At 42.8% G+C, this 21,389-nt stretch overlaps 1 protein-coding gene across 3 annotated transcripts in view; it reads left to right on the top strand.

The window, feature by feature from the left end:
• The window catches only part of NPTN (neuroplastin), a 59,710-nt gene extending 38,329 nt beyond the window's left edge, over nucleotides 1–21,381 (top strand). For 2 of the 3 annotated variants that reach the window (XM_055716276.1, XM_027802798.2), the window contains 5 exons: nucleotides 7,229–7,362; nucleotides 8,901–9,174; nucleotides 19,241–19,262; nucleotides 19,799–19,872; nucleotides 20,312–21,381. In XM_055716276.1, the coding sequence (XP_055572251.1) occupies nucleotides 7,229–7,362; nucleotides 8,901–9,174; nucleotides 19,241–19,262; nucleotides 19,799–19,859 (491 nt within the window). In that variant the 3' untranslated portion in view covers nucleotides 19,860–19,872; nucleotides 20,312–21,381. Of the gene's footprint in view, nucleotides 1–7,228; nucleotides 7,363–8,900; nucleotides 9,175–19,240; nucleotides 19,263–19,798 lie in introns of all 3 variants that reach the window. The other variant, XM_055716275.1, reaches the window with a different exon arrangement.
• The last annotated feature ends 8 nt before the right edge of the window (nucleotides 21,382–21,389 follow it).

Genomic DNA, 21,389 nt, shown 5'->3' with positions numbered 1-21,389 from the left:
GGTCACCATGTCTTCTGGGTGTTGAAGGTATATTGGTGTAGGGTCGGGGTTTTTTTCTTTTTGGGGGGGCTTTTTTTGCATTCTGCTCTTACACTGTAGCTACTAAATCTTCTAATATCTCAATTAACAACTTATAGTCCTTTCTGCCTTCTCTAGGTTGCTTTGGGTGACAAACCACTTTTAGAGACAGGAAGTTTAACTTTGGTAATAGATGAAGACCTTTTAAAGCTTTGTATACATCTCTGCTGTCTGCTGCCAGACAGGGACACTGAGAGAACTTGGCAGAGAGGTTTCCAGGGGCATAGGATTTAACGCTGTAGAAAGAAAGAATCATATCTGAAGTATTGGCACAAAAGGTAGAGGGAAAATAATAACTAACAACTTTTCACAGGTAATTTATACATAAATACAAATGAATAGTCATCAGTTAGAAGCTAATGACTCCAGCACCACTCCTGGGAGGTATTACACCTGCAGCTTGCTCTGCAGTCGCAATCTGGGACTCAGTAACTATTCACCTGCTCCTCCATAAAGCATTGCAAGAGTGGCTGATGTGCCTCAAATTCCTCCTTGGCAGAAAGAAGTACCAGGGCTTGTCTGGGGTGGGAAGTACTTTGTCAAGTCATCTGCAAAGCAAATTGGAATGCATGTGTACTTTTAAACTGAAAAGATGCTTTCCTATTGAACTCCTGATATTTGGAAACTTTAGTAGTAATAAATTTGGGCTGCATTTAAAAGCACAAGTTGGAGAACTTTGCAGTCTTTTTGCAGTCCTAGTATTGTACATGAATTCATTCCGATCAGAGAGTACTCATTTAGTCACTGCTCCTGGAAGAGCCATACAGCTGAACTTGTATCGCACATGCTTTCTTGGATGTAAATGTCTCTGAATAATATCCATGCTAGTGGCAAAGAATATATGGGCTTTTTTTTTTTTTTTTTTTTTTTTACTTTGCTAGGGAAGGCATTCTCTGAGACTCCTGCAGTTTGGTGTAAATATTCTACATATTCTGCCAAAGAATTCTTGAAGCAAACAGATTTTTGATACTGCTTCACGTGTGGAGATGTTTCCTAGTTGTTAATCAAGGCATATGTGATGGCATTGATGCATGAATCTTGTTTGACCTTGCAGCTGCCATAATTTAATGCTTACCTGCTTGTGAGGCCTGTCGCAGTATTTGTGGTTAAGCAATTGTACATAGATTTAATGGCTTAATTGTGAATTGTAATTATACTGCAGTTTTTAACTGCTGATGCACATAGAAATGATGGTTTTGAATATGAAAGTGCTTGTAGACCAAAATAGTGACTTTCTGACAACTTGTGAACAGCTTTAACAAATGCCTCGCAGCAGATGTAATCCAGGATATACCAGTGCCATTTGCCTTTTATGTAATGTTGCCTGTTTTCTTCCTGAATCTCTACATGTGCTGCGTAAGAAGCTTAAAAATTCAGAAACATGAGCTTCGCGTTAGAATTGCTAGGTGTGCTTGCATATTGAAAGCAGATTTTCTTGGTAAAAAAAAAATGACTAGGGCAGTGGTAGTATGAAAATACTGGGGTTTAGTGTCGTTCTCTTGGAGTTCCCAGGAATGGCTTAAGTCTGCTTCCCTCAGACAGTCCGGCTGTCGGATAAAGTGTCTGGTGGAGACTGAGTATTCTTGCTCAAGTTCTGAGAGCTGTTAGGGCATTGTGTGAGTGCAGATCTAAGCCTGAAATAACAGGCTGGGTAAATACAAGTATTAGGAGGATTCTGCCTTGAGGGAGGGATCTTTTTCCCACCCTTTGTTTTTGCAGTGAAGTCAGCTGGCTGAGAGCGTTGCAGGTGACCAGGACATGATGTATGACGTGGCTATTTTCAGCAGGAACAGTGGTGATGATCCTGCCAGGCACTAGCCAGGATGCAGCGTGTGCTATCTACCAAAAAAGTATGCTTTTTTTAATTGTTTTGTTGCCACATGGTGGAAATACCTGCAGTGCTTTTGCAGTGTTGTGATGCGAGAGCTCTGAAAACTTGAAGATTAAAAGAAAGCAGAAAAAGCCCAAAATACAACTGTGAAGACTTCTGCCTCTGCAATCTTTTTGCTCTTATCAGGATCTTGGGAGAAGGAGGATGAAACAAGTTTGTCTTTCTATCTTCTGATACTCCAAACCATTGTCCAGTGCAGAGCAGCTGCAGTGAAAACCAGATGGCGAGGAACATGCTTCCAGTTCCCTCTGCTGCCCAGATACCAATGCATGTAGCATGGCTGATGGGGGAGTGCATCTGTTCTCTTTCCTTTCAAGGCTCCCTTCTTTCTGTGCACCTGTACAGGTAGTTTTTTTTTAATGCCTCTTCCTATAAGGCCTTTCTGCCATTATCTCATCGAGGGGATTCTTCTGAATTCCTTCCTCATCCCTCACTCATTTTGCACTTTTCTCTTCTTATCCTCCCCAGTTGCTATAGATTTCCCAATAGCAAGTGCTCAGACCAGTTCTGTTGGCTGCTTCCGAGAGACATAGAACTTACCACTTTTGAAAAATCCTTTTGTTATACCCCCTAATTTGAGCTGAGCTAGGGACTTTTTGTTTCGCATGCCATACCTGCACTCAGAATGTTATTCTTCCACTTTTACTCTGGCTCCAGGCCAAGCAGCATGCTGGAAAAGGAGTGGTTATTTCAGCAGCCTTGGAAGATCTTGGTTTCTTGACTCCTGGCTGTCTTAAACCTCTACTACGGTTTCACAGTGCTGTACCAGAAATTAATTAGGAAGTTGGGCATTCTCTTAGCACAACTGTATTTTGGAATGATCCTAAGCATTACACCGAAAATGCATGTCACGTTCTCCCTTCTCACAGTACCCAAATGGTGTCTTAACTCTCTGCTCAGGCTATAGAGGTAGACATGGATTAGAATTATAATGCAGAAAAATAAATCTCGCAGAGCCATTTTACTAGGTCACCCATAAGACATAATAGTTTTTACATGCAAGAATATTTTTAGGTGCTTTTGCCCTTGCTTTAATTTTGTCTGTTAATGGGAAAACTTGAAGGGGTTTTGTTAACTGGGACATGGTTTGGAAGTATTATGCATTATTAGTTTTCCTCTCCTCTTTAGCAATGCTAGTAAAATACCTTGAAAATACCTGGAGGAAGGGCTGAATATCTCCTTTTTATCAAGAAATGACATTGTGTGCCCTGTAACATGAAAAAAACCCCACCCTCTTTTCAGAGCTGTATTAAAAGCATACCATTCAGAAAGCTGCTACACAGTATATTTTGTGCTTATTGGGCGCTTGAAGTGTGGAGGTCCAGTGTTTACTCTGGCACAAACCCTCTTTCTGATGTGATTTAGTGTAAAACTATCAAAACAACGTTGCTTTTCAGAAGTCAAAAATGGCCTAATTCTGTATTTATTCTGATATTTTTTTAGCAATTAATGTAAACCAGCCCTACCTCTTTTTGTTCTTCCATGTGCTGTTTCAAACCAACCTTCAGTGTTTAGTTTTCCTGTTTCACAATGTAAGAATAAAAAAAATTTTGCTTTCTTTTATCAGGGGCAATATCTTGGTTTCGTTGATGTAGGAGTTGACGTAGCATGTTGTATCCACGTCTCCACAGCCAACTGTATCTGAATGGAGATGTGGATTCTGCTGCTTAAAAGGTGAAGTGAAATCCTAAATCTTTTCTGAACAAAACCTATTTCGATTTGGTGCTTTATCTGTTACTGGCACTAGAGCAGAATGGTGTAAGAAAAATCTCGACTTGAAATGCTTCACAGGAAAACGTATCTCTTGGCTACATCTGTGACTGGGGTCAGTTGCAGCGGTATTTTATATTTTGTGTAGCAGAATACAATTTGCCAAACAGTTTGGTTGAATAAGTGTACTGGATTAATGTCTCAGCTGTATCTTGAAAAAGACTAGCATCATGCCTTGAAATATTAATATTCCATGTAGCGCTCCCCTCAGACTGCATACAAAAATAGCCCCTGCCCTAGCAGAGCTGGAAATGGCTGCTGCAGAGCCGTGCCCAGCAAGGGAAGAGAAGAATGTATTCTTGGCACTTATGCTCTCATTGGGATAACCTGGCAAAATGTCCTCCTCTTAAAGAAATATAATTATCACTTGGCTGTAGGAGAACACTAGGTCACCCTGCGGTAGAAGGTAAGGTGTCCTAGAAAGCTTTCCTTCTTTCTTTCTTAGCAACCTTACAGGAAAAAGTGGGGCAGCTGCAGTGCTGACTTTTACTGTACCCTTTTCCCTGCAAGGCTCTGCTTTGCCTCACTGTCTGCTGGTAGATGGCAGTGAAAAACGGAGTGCTGACAGATGGAGACTGTGTGGGGCTTCAACTTTAAGCTGTTGGATCCTATTTCTTCTTTTCCTAATGGGGGTAGTTTGTAATCGCTTTTGACAGCCCCTCGGTGCCAGTTTGGAACTGTCGCCTTGCCACCTTAAATCTTTCTCTTGTGCTTTGCTTCTGCTGGCCTTTCGTTTTCATTACGTTGGATGAGATCTCTGCATATCATCCTCAACTAAGCAAAAACCGCAGGGAAGTCGCTGCGCTTACGTAGTTCCTGCGTAAGAGAACTTTCCAAGCCTAGCAAGGAAGAGATGATGCCTTTCAGTCGATCACAAGATGAAATTCACTTCTTGTTGGAACACCATCTTTAGGAATAAATGTTTTTATTCCTCTTTGAAGCTGCAGACGATGGTTTGAAAGGACGATGCAGGTGCACATTGGTGCTTAGTATCCTGAAGATGTAACGCAGCATGCTCAACTGTAAAGCTGATATATTTTCTGCTTGGAGACCTTCAGCTTGAAAACTTAATTTCCTCCAAGTATTATTGCCCCCTGTAGAAATAGGTAATGTGATCACTTAGCAAATATGGATTGTTCTTGCTTCAGTTTATATATAAACAGTTCATATATTGTTTCCAGCTTGCTTCAGTTTCTATAGCTGGCAGCTTCTTTTTGCACAAGACCAGAGAATTGTTAGGATTTGGTGTCTTCGTTCAGTTCATGTCTTGTGTTTCTCAAAGTGTTTTCGTGTTTGATGTGTGAAGATACATTTGAAGTGTCAGTTTTCTTAAAGATAAATAAAATGCCTAGCGCCTTGTTCTTACATATCATGGTTATGGTTAGCATCATCTTGCAATTAGTTGGCATTAGTCTAGCTTCATCTGTCGGTCCTGCTGTATGATCATGTATATTCAGTGTCATTAGCAAAGCCGTTATTTGCCTGTGTGGATACTTACAGACTCTGTTCATGTACTTCCTTCACCACCTTCCTTACAGGATGATACAACCATAGTATTTTTCTTAAGTAACAAGCTCTTTTTCAGCTCCCTACTGAAAAGATGTTTACTTAAATATCGCTGGGGGGTGGGGAAGAGAACTTTTAACATTAAAATTATTATAAAATGACATAACTTCCTTAAGGGATCTACCAGAAGTCCTGGATTTAGTTTTAATTTCTGGTGGGCAGTTATCTCTGCTAAGAAGCTGGCCTCTGTGTCCTCTGCAGCAGCATCCACTGTGGAGGATCTGTTCAGCCTGTCAATGCATGCTGACAGCTCTGGCTGCTCCTGAATAGGAGCAAATCAGGTGTTTAAAAATGCAGCTGAGTGTAATAATTCTGTAAGTGGTAAGTGCGTGTTTCTTTACATGTCAAATGATCAGAACTTCTGCAGAACTCACACGTGTTGGAAATCCTGTTTGAATGTACACAGGCATTTTGAGAAAAGCCTAGGTTGGTCAGCATCTCCTGATGGTGGTTTTTTGGGTGAATATGCACATACTAAGGAACGCTGTAGCTTAGGTATTCTTACAGCCATGATTTTTCTGTTGTTCAGAAGCTTATTTTAATTCTGCCTCTAACAACATTGTCAATCGGCTGCATTACTGTCCAAAAAGAATCTTGCAGGAATAAAGCATGGGGTGCCTTCTGCATCTGAAAAGCCCTTGCCTTTGAAATATGATAATTCCTTTAGCTTTTAAACTTGCTGAACATTTTCCCAGAGTTGTGATGTAATTTTTGGGAAGAGCAGTTTCAGCTGATGCTGTCTGGGTGCACAAGATGTTTTGCTTGGTCTTAGCTGCAGCTGATCAGAACTGTGAAATCTGCTTAACTCCTTTAGCTTGCAGCTGCAAGATGAGCTGCCAAAACCCCCTACCTGCTTGTAGGGGTTGCGAGTGGTAAAGGGAACTCTCCTTGAATAGGCCCTTGTAATAAATTCCAGTGTCTGGGGAGCCTTTTCCTGGAGCGCTCTGGCTGGACTTTGGCTGGATTAACAGGTCAGTATCCTGCGATCACACAGCAGGCCACGTGTGGCATAATTAGCAAGCTAGAAAGCGAATGGGCTTTAAAGGTGGTCACTACAGCACCAAAGCCATCTGCTTAAGCGAAGGTTCAGCTCAGGCAGTCCATTGATCCATCGTAATCTCTCGTGAGGTATTAGGCTGCAAGGGGCTGCTGTGACAAACAGCAGTGACGTTATTTATAGATGAATCAATTACAGAAGACCCTCTGCTGGTATTCAGGGCTGTGTTTTCCTTGCAGTTGCCCAGCTTCACCTGTAACCCTCCTTAAAATATATATATTTGTATATAGGCTAAACAAAATGATTCTGTGTTGGAGGGATTTTGCCTTCTGATTGCAGATACCCAGGAGTGGTGTCACTGAGGCGTAACAATCGGAGAGCGTTCACAAGTCACAGCATGTCTGTGGACCGAATCTAAAATCTTGCTGCAGGGAAGGATACCTTGATTCATCTTTCAGAAATTCATGTTAAGGCAATATCAGTTTGGCATCCTGGTGCGATGGGCAGGCTGTAACCAGAATCTCTGACAGCTCTGTTTCAAAGCTGAAAAGGTACTGCAGAGCTGCAGGGACCTCCTGAGCAGTGGGGACGGGGACGTCAATGTTTCTCGGCTTCCTGCACTAGGGAACAGCTGGGCCGTCAAAATTTTGTAGGGTTTTGGTACATAAATCAAGTTCGATGTTGAGATTCCTCCCTTGTCCGTCAATTTGTCTGGCAAATCAAGTCTGAATGACATTCTTGCGGTTGAGATGCTGTTTGGAGAGACATGGGAATCACAATTTTTCTTCTGTAAGATCGACTCAGTGTGGGAAAGGAACAGCTTCCAGGGAACTTGTGGCTTATTTTCTATTCACATTCTCAGCGCTTGAAATACCTCTCTTTAAAGAGCAGCTTGTGAACACAGGTTTTTTTCTTTTGTTTTGTAGCTACTCCTGACATCACTGGCCACAAGCGAAGTGAAAATAAAAATGAGGGGCAGGAGGCCCTTATGTACTGCAAGTCCGTGGGCTTCCCGCATCCCGAGTGGGTGTGGCGCAAGAAGGTCAACGGAGTATTTGAGGTAAGAAACCTGGGGAGTCAGGTATGTATTAACCTGCCAAACCCACAGGAAGGAAGGAAACGAGCACCTTGGGTTTAGGGATATATTCTTTAGGGTGCCTTGTAACTTCTGGAAATGGAGTTCCTCAAAAGTCTGATACCTTAGTGAGTGAAGCGAAGGTTTTTCAGCAGCAGCAAGTACCAAGTGGCTATTTCTATTGCTGTTGTGTGAACAGAGTTGCCGACTGCATTGCTGCTGGGCAAAGTTAGGAACTGTGCAGAGAGGTGTGGTGTTCAGGGTATCTGCTACAAATTGCAAGATGTGAGTTATGAAATGTGATTTAAAAATGCATTTGGTTATTAATTTCTCAAACTGCTTTCCAGTTTTACTGGCTGAGCTCACAAGACTTAATATGAGGAAGTTGCAGTGATACCTGTTAGTGTTTAAGTGAGGATATTTTTTCCATGTAGCAACTGATCTAGTGAGCAAAGAGAATTTGACTAGTAATTGGAATAGCAGAAGAGAAGCTGGAAGTTGCTAAACCCTTCAGCCCACCTGTTTTGTATGTTGCTGCATGATCTGCCAGAGGTAGAAATTTGATTGACAGATGAAGAAAAAAATGTTAATCAAAAAACAGTTTGGTTTGGTTGTTCACTGTTAAGTGTGAGCTTAAATTTTTATAAGACAGTGCTATACAAGTGATTTAACAAGTGCTGTGAGTCATCAGTCCACTGTGGTGGTATGCAGGTTTCCCTTCACGCCATCTTTCTGGTGAGGTTATTCGATAAGTTCATCCAAGATTAATTTTCAGGAAGATCAGACATCCATACTTCGTAAAAGTTTGCTCCTTTTTAATTCTCTAAGCATAAGCAACTCTGGAAGTCTCTTTTTCAAATGTAGGACAAATATGGCACCTTGAATTCCAGCTTCTCTAAATATTTTTGAAGTTGGTGGCCTAGGCTGCCCTGACCACAAATCTGTGAGCAGTGCCTCTTTCTTTTAAAAGCACAGCAAGGGGAAAATTTTATTAGGGCCGCTGTACCTTAAATAGTTAGAAAATACTATCTAAGGCAGTGTAATCTAAACTGGTACTGCTTTTCTTTTTCCTCTCTACATTGAAATTGTTTTGTCCTCTGCTAGGGAATGTATCCTCTCTCCTGTTACTTCTCTCATCTGTTTAGGTCGACCTGTTTCATCTTATTGCTGTTAACTGGTGAATGGAGTGTAACGGCTTCTCGTGAAGCAAAAGGCTGAGAACACAACATGGTAGCTTAAGTGATCACAACTGCTGGCTTTTTATGGCTGATACTGTTTAAGTAGGATGAAAATACAGGTTTCAGTTAAGCTGGCATTTTTTGTTGTTGCTTTGAAGCACAGTTCACTTTAGCAAGAGATACAGAATAAACGCTAGTAGTGAGCTTTTCTGGTGTGTTAGGGAACCAGCCTCTATGCAAGAATCCCTCAAATCTTTTCTAGTTTCCGTGACATACAAATGAAGGGGCACCAGAACTTAATAAAGTTCTTGCTCTTTTCCTCTTTCACATTTCTCCTTTTATCAGGACATCAACAACTCCTCTGGCAGATTCTTTATTTTAAATAAAGACAACTACACTGAGCTCAGCATCACAAACCTACAGATAAATGAGGATCCTGGCGAGTATCAGTGCAATGCAACCAACCAGGTCGGCTCTGTCTCAGTCACAACCATCCTCCGTGTCCGCAGCCACTTGGCTCCCCTCTGGCCCTTTTTGGGGATCTTGGCAGAAATCGTTATCCTCGTTGTCATCATAGTTATTTATGAGAAAAGGAAGCGGCCGGATGAAGTCCCAGACGGTAAGTGTGCTCAAAGCCGCTTGTAAGGAGGAAAAACCCCAACCCAAACCAAAATACATAGTGAACTTGTGGAAGCAGGACGGAGTGGGGCTTTGGCAGGAAGGACCGGCAGCCCAGTTTGTTCAGCTCAGAGATCTTTGCTTTCTCATCTGTTCCCTCTCCAAACATTAAGCCCAGGAGGTGCAGAGGGTCCCAGTACTGCGTGGATTTCCCAGAGATCTCAGACTGTGTGGGGGGAGGGCAGTTGTTTCACTGTCTTTAAAGCTTTTGTTGCACAAGGGGTCTAGTGCTCCTGTCTCTTTCCTGCTGTATTAGCCCTGAGAAATCCTGCCCATCAGCCCAGTACGGGGGGCGGGGAGAGAACCAGAAACACTCTAATCCAGGATGGCACTCACTCCGTATGGCATTGGGATTGGACACTGGGCAGGTTTTGTGATGGAACATTATGCTTAAAGGGATTGGGACTGCAGAGATGCTTCAAAAATAAAACATGTTTTCAATGTTAAAAGAGTAGGGGTAGGGCTCTTACTTTGGTGTGTAACTGAACTTGTATTTAAGGAATGCTCTGGAAACCATCCAGTTGTAATACCCACTGAGTTATAATTTCTAAAGATTAGGTTTTTATTGCCAGGTTTGATGGTAACACTAATTAGTTAAACTGTGTTTGGCACACAAAAAACCAGTAACTGTTTCTTTCATCTTTGAGCTGCTTCTGCATACCTTCCTCTTTAAAGGATAGGGGAGGGGTCAGTTTGAGGCTAAAAATAAGGATTTGAAAGAACCAGATTCAGAAACAGGTTTTAACATGACACCCAGCTGCTTACTACAGTGTTTATCAAGAAAACCTGTCCAAGGAATCCATGTGCGAAGTGGCTGGTGTGCCATCGTGCTGGAGGAGCATGATGCATCCAACTAATGGAGCAGGTGCTTTAAAGTACATGGAGGGCAACGTGCTGAGTCAGTGTGGGAAGCGCTGAATCACTGGTGTCTTCCAGGGTTGAATGAGCCCTCTAGCGTGGCAGGTACCACACGGCTGCCTTCGGAAGTTAGCTTGTGCAGCAGTGACTAGTCAAGCTGTGCAAGGGATTGGTAACAGTGCAGCATGACGTTTGCCTTTTGAGATGAAAATACAGGTGCTGCAACAGTGACCTGCTTGTGAAGTCTGGGCAAAACCAACTGCGTGGTTCCTGAGCTGTGTTCCAGAGAATGAAAAAAAATAAATCTTGCATAACAGATAATAAGTGCTTATATTTTGAGAATGGCTGAGGCTTGGATCACTTCTGTAGCAGATCAAAGCAGTCTTAAGTAGTGCATACCTAGAGGAAACTAGCTTTTGATCTTAACCACTTGAGTAGCATTTACTAACTGCTTATAGAGCATGCATTGAGACTGGTCTAGGTGTGTATCCAACAAAATTTAAACTGTGTAGTGCATGTTCCTCTGCATAACTAACAGCTTCACAGTGGCTAAGGGGTTTATACCGCCAGCAGTTGTCCTCGAAGTGGCTCTCAACCAGCCCAGAAAACTTGAAAAAGATAATTTATGGGAGAAAGGCAAGAGAACACTTATTGCTAGGCTGCACTGGCCTAGCTTAGCTCTCAGGGTGGCTGGGGAGAATCACACCTCTGTGGTGGTGGCTGGTCATAGTTCCCTGCATTTCAGAATCTCATTTGATAAAGTTTCACGAGGACTGAAACAAGATACCAGATTGTAATTTGATGTGTAAATATTTACTGCAAACAGCCTCAAACAGACTTAATGCAATAGAAATTGGCTTTGACTTGACCAGACGGCAGCACAGCCACCACGGCAATGTGGGTAAGCACACGTTGCTGTGAGGAGTTCACTACCCGTTTGCTTGAAAGGCTGAAGGTTTCCTGGTTGGTCTGGCCACTCCTGAGGGAGCCAGGCTCATCATCTCTGACGGAAGTGTCCTAGATGATGGGCCAGGTAGCTGAGGTTACTAAATCTGCTTGCTCGGTCTGCTGTTATTGTGAAGGCGGCTAAGCTTGAGTCCTGGAGAGCGATGCACCTCTGTGGTGGACAAATAGTTTTCCCTGTCCACTTGGAGGACAAAATCTAATACTGCATATCACAGCCAGTATCTGTGCATTAGGTTTGCCTGGATGAAGAGACACAGTCGGTATAACATGTTCTCAGCTGAAGGCCGACTTGAGTCCCTTGGGTACTCTTGCATTTTCTGTAATGGCATTTGGAGCTTTCTGTGATACCGTGGTGGGAAACACTCTCTTAATAAGCAGGAGCACTTTACAAATGCATATGTGAGAAATCGTTGATAGTTTTGCTGATTTTCACACTTGGATGTTTTACTTAAATTATTCTTATTTCAAATACATTGTAACGAAATGCCAAAGTTATTGTTTTAATGCAATGGCATTGAAACTCTCTGCTTGCAAAATCATACATCTGCCTCCGCATGCTGTGGTGATCTGTAGTGGGTAACATCAATGAGTCTATAGGTGAGCGAGCAACTCATGCAGATAGTATTCTAAGCACTGTATTACTTAATAGCAATCTTATTTGGCAAGAGCAGTGATCTCTCAGCTATCAGATGGTTTTCTGATTTTTATTTTTTTTTTTTTTCCAGAAAAATATTGGTTTTGATGGGTTGAGCTTTTAGGACAAGGGTTGTGCTTGTGCCAGATCTTCATATGAAGCTGCTGCAGCAATAATGGTTGAGATTTTGGGTCCTCCTTGCTAACAGGGTAAAAAGCCTGGTAGCCCCATCAGCAGAGTAACATCACTGAATGGCTCTTCTTCCTGGGATGTGAATTTTGTCCTTGGACCACTCCAGATTTTTCCTTAGATTCCTTCATATTCCCCACCATCACCCCACTCCCCGTGGCAGAATAACTCTGGAGCTTCCTTACTCACTAGACTTCTCTGTTCTTCCTCTGCTCTGGAGTAGCAGGTAGAAGCAGCCAAAAAATCCCAGCCATGTCTGAGGATGGATGGCCATTTTGCATCTTTCCTTGGACCACTGCCTAGTGGATCGTTACCACTGCGCTTGGTACATCCTCCTGCTGCAGGCTGTCTGTTGCTGCAGATACGGTGTCTGCTACCAGTAAACAGCCTAAATGTTGGGGTGCAAGCTTTTTACCTGTAGTCTCGCCCCTCTGCAGTGCTTCAGAGTGGCCCATGGGGTGCCCCCAGATCCTGCCTTACGGAGACGGGGTCTCCCTTCAGTCAGGTATGCTTTCCCCTTGAGAGTCCGCTGACGTGCCGGCTAATGTCTGTCCTGTTGGGAGGATCTCTGGAGTGAGGATTTCTGCATAGACCTAGTGCAAAGGTGACTTAATTCAGGACACTTTTAAGGATTTCTTTAGAAGTTTTGGAGAAGAACAGTGATGCTAAATATGGTAACGTCCACTGTATAGATACAGAAAAACCAAAGCCTCTCTGGAGCTGAAGAAACTGTTAAATTGACACCTGGAAGTGCACCCGCAGCCCGTGCGGAGCCTGGCTGATAACACTGTAGGATGGAATGCAGCTGAACTGTCTTGGGTCTTGCTGGGAGATGCTGGTGCCCACACTGGGCTCTTCCTCGTGCAGTACCCGGTGACATAGTTTCTAGGGCTGGATTCATTAAGCCTCTGCAAGTTACAGGCAACCCTTCGGGGTGTGCTGTGTTCATTCCCTTGGATGAAACCAGCCCAGGCAGAAAGCTGGAGTGGGATTGCTCCAGGCCTCACTAACAGGCATGCTTAATTGGAGTCCTCTTACTTTTCTCAGCCCTACTAGTCTGTCTTCGCTGGAGTGCTGCTTTCCAGCCCATCTTGCTGCTCTTTCTTGAGAAGCGTATTCAACTATTTAGCATTTCTGCATCTCCAAAGAATCCTCCAGTTCAATGTAGCATAAGGCAGTGAGACAGGAAATCCTGCGGGTCCCTCCCACTCTACCCTGATGGAAGAACTGTTTGTAGAGAAGTATGACATTCTCAGACAAACCTCAGAAGTATTGATTAAAAAAAAAAAAAAAAACCTCAACAAACCAGAGAAGTAATTTCAGTGTTTGTATTTGCAGTGTACTTGTATACGCACAAGAGTGTATTTGTAAGAACTTCAGAGAAAATAGAGTGGTCTTACAGCTACATCAGGGGAAAAAAAAAAAGGCAAGGCCTGAGGGCTGTACCTTTTTGGTGAGTCTGAACATAAGTGCCAAAAAGGACTTTTGATAACTGATGCTGAACAGGAGCACCCAGTTACTGGTGGGAGATGTGACTTCAGAGAGAAACATTATCTGTGTCCTGGAAGGTGTCTGGGATGCTTTCCAGAGTGCTTGGGAACTCTACCTGGCCAGCCAAAATAAAGACAATTGAATTCCCTTTCCCTCTCTCTCGTCTCCATGTTACACAAGCTAAAAATTACCTGCCTCAGCGTGCCAACTACCTCATCTCTTGGCAGATGGGTAGAGTGACAGATAACCTGGTTAAATTTGGAGCAGTTCTCAATTTACTGCTCAGCTGCAGGGTGAGGCTGCTTAGGTTTCAGAGCTCGGGGGGACAAAGGGCTGTGTGTTACAAGACACGATATATTCGCTGGCTGTACAAAAGGTGTTACCTCCATCTAGAAGTGCTGCCATGCTGGAAGAGCAAGAGTGCTACTTTAACTTTGGCATTTCCTCACTGCAGTTTGTTGTCATTTGTTGTTGGGGTTTTTTTGTTGGTTTTGTGTTTTGTTTGTTGGGTTTTTTTTGCATGGACCTTGCTTTTTGCGTTTAGTTGAACTGCTTTTTATGCCATGGAACAGGGCTGCTCAGTAGCTCTTTTGCTAATGTTTCCTCCTTCACATAATTCAGATTTGTCGGCTTACTCTTTTTTTTTTTTTGATTGTTTTTTCTTCCTGCTGCTGTATAGCAGAAGAAGGAAATTTGCACCCGTGAAATCTGTATTTCCACCAGAAATGGTGTGAAGATGGCATTGGTGGGTGCCCAGTGCAGGTTCTTGCCGTTGTGCCTGTGGATTAGGGGCATTCTCATCCTCCTGGGAGGGGAGGTGACTGCAGGGAGTACGTCCAGTAACCTGCCCGCAGGTGTGAGCCCCCCTGCATCCAAATTATGTACTGAAAGGAGGAAGGGAGGGCAGATGGCCCTTGAATTCCTGCGCTCTTTCAAAATGAGAGTGTTGACTTGCTTTACAATGGTGAAGCAATATATGGATCATATACCTTCTCCAGAGAGCAGCTAGGTTTTGTAGAATGAAGAGTGGGTGAATAACGTGCAGCTTCCAGTGGCTTTTGGTGATGAAAGCTGCATGACCATGGCATGTTGAGGCCAGAGACGCTGGCGCATCACTGCATGTATGATGGGAAACGGTCTCAGCAGGGACTGCTGATGCATTTTGCTCAGAATGCAAGTTGCTTGGGCTTCCCTTGACAAGAAAAGGAAGCAAATAGCTTTTTATTCCTCTGTCGTATAGCTTAAGCTGCTTATTTTTGATAGACAGCCATGAGCCATTGTGACCTGAATGTAGTATTTCAAAGATCCCTAAAGAAAGTAGGTTTTGTTGTTGTTGGATCGAATAGCCTGCAGTTAGCAGAGGCACTGTTTTAAAGGGTGTGTTCTGGGGTAAGTAGAAAGTAAAAACTTCTTGGCTACATTCCCCTGTAGGAATGTTGACAGTTTTTACTTTAAATTCCGTGTTCTACGTGATCTTCAGTTCAAAGCCGCGAGGTGACTGTGTTTATAACATGTCCTTTTTCATTCTTCCCTTCTCATTTCTCAGCTTAGTACAAAGACTTTCCATAAATGTTTTTCTGCTCCGGCTCTGCAGAAGCTCCATCCATATCCCCACATTCTTTCTAATACTCATTCTTTTTTTCTTGACTTTCCCTGTTCCTGCTATTACTGTAAGTAATTTAAAGAACAAAATGTTTTCACTGAAATGGTTTACCTTATAGTGAGTTAATTTTGGGGTTTTCCCCCCTGCCCCCATTGCCTGCATCTTTCTCTCCCATCCTTAAAATTCATAAAGGGGAGAAAACTGTCAGAGGCACATGGCGAGGCTGTGCAGCTCCCGGCCATACCTGATGGCAAGCATCGCTATGTCACAGCGGTAACTGAACAGCCTGGCTCCCCTGGGCCATTGTGTGCTGCTTTGTTAGATGCTGTTATGGATCCAAATTCCTCCAGTCTGATGTAAGTAGCCTTGGCCAGGGAGCCTCTGCTGCCGCTCGCCCGTGCCCTCGCTCCGCTTCAGAGCAGCGGCTCGTTCTTACTGGTTTGCGTTGTGGAGCAAGGCGAGTGTCTCTGCTCACATCTTCTTCCCCCTCCCTCCAAAGCATTCCGGTTAGGGAAGGCCAAGGTAAGAGCACTGCTCCAAACCCAGCGTTCGTCCTGGTGGTAACTGCCACCTTTGAGTGTGCAGCCGCAGCCCTAAGTGGTTACTGCAGGTTGTAACGTGTGTGTCCCCGCAAACAGCTGCCTCCTGCGAAGGCGTCATGGTCCTGCGTGGCTGTGGACCGCTTCGACTGCTCCATGTGGAGCCTTTTCAATGCTTTACAAATTAAGAACTGAAAAAAATATTTTAAAAATTGATTTTTTCCAACTTGGGCAAACACATCTAAATTTTTATAAACGTTCTCAAAAGTTTTCAAGCCACTGTCAAATTTTCTCTTCCCAGAAAGCAAGATCTTAAGCAAGCTTTTAAATATAAAAACTCCCCAGTAGGCTCTGTGATGGCTCAGGAAAATTACTCTCTGGAGGCTGTAAAGTTGTAACACAGGACCCCAGAGATACCACAGATGCTGGCTTTTCCTTTCGAGTATTTGAACAGAATTTGAACTTTTATACCATGGGCGACTTCCATTGATACTGCCCCGCTCGCTGCCGAGGGTGAGGGCAGGCCTGGGGGCTGCCCTGTGGCCAGGGCTCCTGGTCCGGCTCCTCTGGGCAGGTTTTGAAGCACGAGCAGAAGCAGAGTCCCTTTGGCTGCAAAAATTTGAATGTTAGTGCTGGAAGGACCCGTTAGCTTTTCATTTTTAACTTCTACCCATCATAAGAGGCTACACAAGATTAATTTGATAGTAAAGGTAAGGCCCGTAGCCTTCCAAAGGAGGTGAAAGCAACTGTGTCACATCTAAAATGCCTTATAAATTAAGGCTGAAGTTGGGAGGGGCCACAAAACACAGCCCCCTTCTCAGACTGCCAAAGCGTGACTTACGTTCCCAGACAGTTAATACAAGCGGAGGAACTAAGCAAATCTGTTTGTCATCATCCTGCAGTTCTAATGTCCAGATATTTTTGCCTGGAAGGCTTGATTCTGTGTGTGACACGATGTGTTAAAGACAGTAGCAGTTCTAACCTTTCGGGTCAGAAATGCACAGGCCGGGGCAACGCTGAGCGAGTCATCGCTGTACTTGCGAGAAAGTCTTGGCTGGTTGGGTTTTGGTGGTTTGGTTTTGGGTGTGGTGTGGTTTTTGTTTGGGGTTTGGTTTTGTTTTGTTTTAATCTTGTATAATACAAGTAATGGGGGTGTTGGAGCCTGCAGATCCCCTCCAAATTCAAAAGCAAATGCCTGCAAAGGGGGGGTTCAGCGTGATCCATTACGAACTTTGCAGCTGACCCGCAAGTGGTGCGGGACGGAGTGAAGCAGCACGCTGTGGGGAGGGTGTTCCTTCTCTGCGGCCGTAGGCTTCACGTACTGTTAGAGACTGTCGGTTGCTAGTGCAGGTCTTCTGGCATAAAGGTTTTGAGTTACATTGATATTTGTCGGTTACTATGACTTCTTTTTTTTTTTTTTTTTCCCCCCTTCAATTGCATCATACCCTTAAAAAAATGGTGGTAAGTGTGAGATCTGCATGCTTTGGAGTTTGTTTAATCTCCGCTTCAGTCTATACAACGCACAAGTCATAATGTTAACACTTTTTCTTAAAACTTCTTCATTCACGTTCACAACTAATTTGGATTTCAGTTTGCTGTTTTTAATCTTTATTTAGTCTTAGTTTTCTTATTTTTCTGTTGTTCTGTTGCCCCCTGGTTTTGCTAAGGTTTCGGTCTCTGTCTGTACTGTTCTGGGGGTGCTTTGCCAGCAGGTGAATGGCTGACCAGGATAGTAATGCACAGAGAAATTCTCCCTCCTCGGGCTTACTTTATCTGTTTAGGTGATAGATGGGAAGGGACGAGTGGTGGTGATCCACCGTATAATCTTAAGTATTTCAATAGACATTTTTGTTGGATCTTTGTTAGGAAAAACACCCCATGGCAGCCTTTATATATATGAATCTTTTTTTTTTTTTAAACACACAAAACTACTTACCTGAACTAGGCGTTGAAATATTTCAACAGAGAAGGAAAAATGGTTATTTTCTAGCAAGAGAGAGCTTGTATCTTAATGGTGCAGTCTGGTATTTCTGAAGTCCACCCAAACAAACTCTCAAAGATGTCGATGATGCTTGTTAGAAAGCTGAGGCAGCAGAGTCTTAAAGCAGAACGGCATCGGTAGCAGTACTGACCTGGGGGACAAAGGGCTCTTCCCACCCCGCGTGCGGAGGGCAAGCACAGCCTGCTTTAAGATCTTTTGTGAATCAAAAGATACTTGTGGAAGGAAGTTCTAGATTTACTCTACCGTGCTCTGTGTTTCAGTACCTGATGTGTGTCTGTATATCTCCACTGTATATACAACAGCACATTGATGTCTGGTTGTCCTTACTAGTCCTAGTTCTCTCTGTATCTTGTCTGATAGTGTACTGTTGCTGGTAATGGACTTCTGTGGACACTGGTGTGTCGCTAGTGTGTTATTTTGGCTGTAAAGCTCTTGATTTGTGGTTAGTTCTTTTATTTTTTTGAAATATTTTTTTGTTCCGGTCACTGTCTGTGCTAGCGGTGGCTTTGCCTATCCGTTGCCTTGAAGGTACAGGTGGAGTAATGTCCCCTCTGACCGACATTACTCCTAGCGTGTGCTCATGCGGATGCCTACACTGTTAAGACTGTAGTTTCCATAACTGCTTCATGTGCACTAAGCACCCTTGTGGAATCCTGCTGAGAGTTTCTTAAAGACTTCAGTGAAAAACTCCCTCTAGCACAAGGAGGGACGGCAACTGTTGAATGTCAAAAATGGCAGGTCCTGAGTTGGTCTCCCCAAAATACAGGAGTGTTAACTTTCTGGATCGATTTTTGTACTGCTGTTCAAACGCACTTCTGTCTTCTGTACTGCAGCTTGAGAGCAAAATAAGGTGTGTTAGCCTTAAAAAAAAAAAAAAAAAAAAAAGTTCAATTGGTCATGAAAGAGCTAATGTGAAACCATACTCATTGGCAGATATTTTTTTTTTTCAATTCTTAAGCGAGAACGGTTTTGCCAAGAGCCACAGACAGAACAATGCTGTCAGTCTCCTGTAGCTGAAGTCTGGTGTCTGGAGGTATTGCAACAGCCCCGACTTTTCCTGGTGCTTTGAGCCCTGTGCTCTGTCGGACACACGAGCAGTGCCTGCTGCTGCCCAAGGACTGCCTCTGGATACTTGAATCAAGTATTGCACCTCCGGCCTCTGCCTAACCTGGTCCCTTCTAATTAGACACTGAGAAAAATGGAGTATGTAGAGGTTAAATCATCCATGGAGGAAGATAAGCATATGGTGTATATACCCTGTGGTGTATATACCAGTAGTGACCCATCAGCAGTTGAAGAATGGCTTTAAAAAAATATAAGATACATTTAACAAAAAAAAAAAAAATGAATGCAAGAAAACAAACAGCAGGATTTTACAACTGAAACGTTGGTTTGTCTTCTCATCTATTTTTTATGAGATTGAACCACTGGAACTTGGGGACAAGATGAGTCTGACCATATTGCAACAATCTGTCCGCTACAGTTGCAGTTCTTCATGACAAGCATTCAAAGTGTTAACTAAAACCATTGAAGCAACATACCTGCCATTAAAACTTGAATCCAGAAAAATAACTTCATGAATCTTTGCACTACCAAGTGGAATGGCCTTTAACGCTGTAGATAGATCAGTTTGCTGTTTGCAGTTCAGCTGGCGTACGGTGCAAAGACTGACTCTCTTTTTCTTTCCTTGTCTTTTCCTGGATTGCATCGGAATTCTTTCTGCAGATGATGAACCAGCTGGGCCAATGTAAGTGCATTTTAAGAAAAAAATATTGCTTGGCTTAATCTGAGGGTTTATGGGAGTTCACGGTACGTAGGATTGACATTTTGGGTGACACCGCTGATGGTAGCGGACCCTTTGGTTTGTGGGTTGTTACGCTGGAGTAAAGAGAAGTGCTCTCTGCAAGGGCCTTGCTTGGAAAACATCCGGAAGGAGTAAGAGAGAAGTATTTGTGCTGAAGTGACATGTGCTTTCCCCGGCTGCCTGCTGTAGCCGGTTTGATACTTACTTATAAAATCATAAGCAAAAAAAAAAAAAAAACCCCAAACCCAAACAATCTTCTTCAGTTGTAAAAAGGCTGCGGTGAGCCTAGGGAGCAAAGTGATGGGCGTGGGGGTGCATTGCTCTGGGCAAGGAGGGGGCAAGACATGCGGTCCAGAGGCTGCATTGCCTTCAGCCACTGAAGAGGTGGAAGGATGAAATGGTTTCACGCGTGTGCAAAGCTGTTGTTCCCTACACTTGTGACTGATTTTGGTGCATTCTTTTATTATTTCTTTCTCTAGGAAAACCAATTCTACAAACAATCATAAAGATAAAAACTTACGCCAGAGAAACACAAATTAAAAATGCTTATCATGTAAGTATGGCTCGCACGCATCTCCGAACCGGGCAGGCTAAGCTCCTCCTTTTTCTGTAGTGGTTGGGGTGCGTAACAGTCACTCGTTCTGTGTATTCCCAAGCTACCAGGCGCTCAGGGGGCAGCACTCCCCTTCCTGCCAGGCTTCACCACGCACTGGGGGGTTATCAAAAGGTTGTTTTCATAAAATATGCAGGTAGCTTAATGATCCAATAGCTGTCGAACTGTACATAGTCACTGCTACTGCTAATAAAAACCCAACCCCCAAACCCTTCCTCATTCAACCTTAAAACCTGGAAGCCAGCCTTGGTTGGGAAGCCTCTCTCTGCATTTAAGACCGAAATGGATGTTAAGCGCTTTGATTGCACGTTCTTAATGGCACGGGATGTTGAAAATGCTGCCAGGCATTGACTAGCACCTTTTCTCATTTCTTTTTTAGAGCTTTAAGTTTCTGAGAGACTGATGGCAATATGACCTGCTAAATTTAAGGGTTGGAACTCTTGGTTCTAGAACTCCAGTTCTGTCTTTTTTTTTTTTTTTTTTTTTTTTTTTTCCTTTTAAAGTGAGCAACAATATGACTGTCTAAAGCATGCCTTATTTAGCCTCTCCTGTAAGGATGACCTAGCCAGATCAATTTTAAATAATGCTTCAGTGTAGAAGGTGTAAACTATTTTGGGCTTGATGTGCTGTGAATGTTGCTTTTTTTTCCCCTTTTCATCTATTTAAACAGTAGTAGTAGTAGTAAGTCAGTTCAGCATGCGCCATTTTTTACTTCCTGTAGCTGTTAAATTTGGCAAAGCTCTAAAACGCACCGCTGCCATCTAGTGATACTTTTTGTAAAGTACAGCAAAACTTAAAAATATATACAGTATATATTTATATTTTGGGGGAGGGGGAGAACCAAACTACAGTAATTGTGTTTCATTTTTAAGCTGCTGATATTCATTCCTTACTGTATGTCTGAAAGATGAGAGAATTATACTGTTCTGGTACTTAAAGAAGTAATATAAATTGAAATTATCTTAAGGGCTTAACCTATATAGAGAGACTTGGGTGTCCTATAATCAGACTTTAAAAGCTGGAATGGTTCAACGTGGTGGAATGCAGTTAAAAACAAAAACAAACCTTCAGTTTATAAATATATATATATATGATTGCTTTTTAAGTGATTTTTTTTTTGTTAACTCATGTAAATTCTCAAATCCTTTTGCACTGATGTGTTCAACATATTCTTGTACATTCAATTCAGGCAAACTTTTATAATTTTTTTTTTGTTTAAATGATGAAATGTTACAGCATGGTGATATTCTATGCAACTAGTTATACTCTTTTAGTTTGACACTGTAATTTCTCATGATTTAAAGATTGTAGAAATAGACCTAACAGGGTTCTCATGATGTGCGTAACTGTAGATGCATGAACTTGTGTTCTGTGTATTTGTTGAAGTGCAATGATGTATAAAAAGTGGATTCACCTGTTTTTAAAAATAAAACACTAACAAAAAAACCATATGAGAC

The sequence above is a fragment of the Falco cherrug genome, chromosome 7 (assembly GCF_023634085.1).
Source record: "Falco cherrug isolate bFalChe1 chromosome 7, bFalChe1.pri, whole genome shotgun sequence".
Taxonomy (NCBI): Eukaryota; Metazoa; Chordata; class Aves; order Falconiformes; family Falconidae; genus Falco; species Falco cherrug.
The sequence above is the reverse complement of the archived record's forward strand: the minus strand, read 5'-3'. Positions and strand labels throughout refer to the sequence as shown.